We start from the raw sequence: 909 nt of genomic DNA on the forward strand, positions 1-909 counted from the left end.
GCGGGGGGGGGGAGCAGTGCTGGGGGCTGGCGCAGGCAGGGCTGCTCGCCTCACCCCTGCCCGCCCCAGCCTGACGGTGGAGGAGCACATCTGGTTCTACGGGCGGCTGAAGGGGCTTTCGGAGGAGCAGGTGAAGGCGGAGATGGAGCAGCTGATCCAGGACACGGGGCTGCCTCACAAGCGCCGGGAGCAGACCAGGAACCTCTCGGGTGCGTGCAGGGGACAGGACCGGCACCCGAGCGGGGGTCCGTGGCCCTGGCCCCCCCCAACGCTGTCCCTGCTGCCCCACAGGTGGGATGCAGCGGAAGCTCTCGGTGGCCATCGCCTTCGTGGGCGGCTCCCGGGTGGTCATCCTGGACGAGCCCACGGCCGGCGTCGACCCCTACTCCCGCCGCAGCATCTGGGAGCTGCTGCTCAAGTACCGCAAAGGTCAGGGCTGGGGAGATGAGGGGACCCCACTTCCCCATCCGTGCGTCTGAGCCCCCCCAGCTGTGGAGAATCGGCAGCAGGGCCCATGGGGCGAGCAGGGAGACGTGCTGGTGGGGAGATGCCCACAAAGGGGGTCCAGCAAGGGGGTCTGGGGTCCAGCCCGCTGCCTGCCCCCAGGCCGCACCATCATCCTGTCCACCCACTACATGGACGAGGCAGAGCTGCTGGGGGACCGCACCGCCATCATCTCGCAGGGCAGGCTTTGCTGCTGCGGGTCCCCGCTCTTCCTCAAGGCCAGGCTGGGCACCGGCTACCACCTCACCCTGGTGAAGCGGGAGCAGGTCAGGACGGGTGGCAGTACCAGCACCGTCCCTGGCACCACCAAAAAGGTGGGTCCCTCAGCCCCACTAAGCATCAGCCAAAAGGGTGGCCGGTGCCTCTGTCCTGGCTATTCACCGAGCCCTAGGCTTGGGGCTTGGG

At 69.0% G+C, this 909-nt stretch overlaps 1 protein-coding gene across 1 annotated transcript in view; it reads left to right on the forward strand.

Moving 5' to 3' along the window:
- Positions 1–909, forward strand: part of ABCA7 (ATP binding cassette subfamily A member 7) — a 39,932-nt gene that overhangs the window by 3,624 nt on the left and 35,399 nt on the right. The window contains exons 13-15 of the mRNA XM_019472212.1: positions 18–209; positions 292–429; positions 607–862. Of these exons, the coding sequence (XP_019327757.1) occupies positions 18–209; positions 292–429; positions 607–862 (586 nt within the window). The remainder of the gene's footprint in view (positions 1–17; positions 210–291; positions 430–606; positions 863–909) is intronic.

Source organism: Aptenodytes forsteri, unplaced genomic scaffold (genome assembly GCF_000699145.1).
Source record: "Aptenodytes forsteri isolate BGI_AS27 unplaced genomic scaffold, ASM69914v1 Scaffold147, whole genome shotgun sequence".
Classification (NCBI taxonomy): domain Eukaryota; kingdom Metazoa; phylum Chordata; class Aves; order Sphenisciformes; family Spheniscidae; genus Aptenodytes; species Aptenodytes forsteri.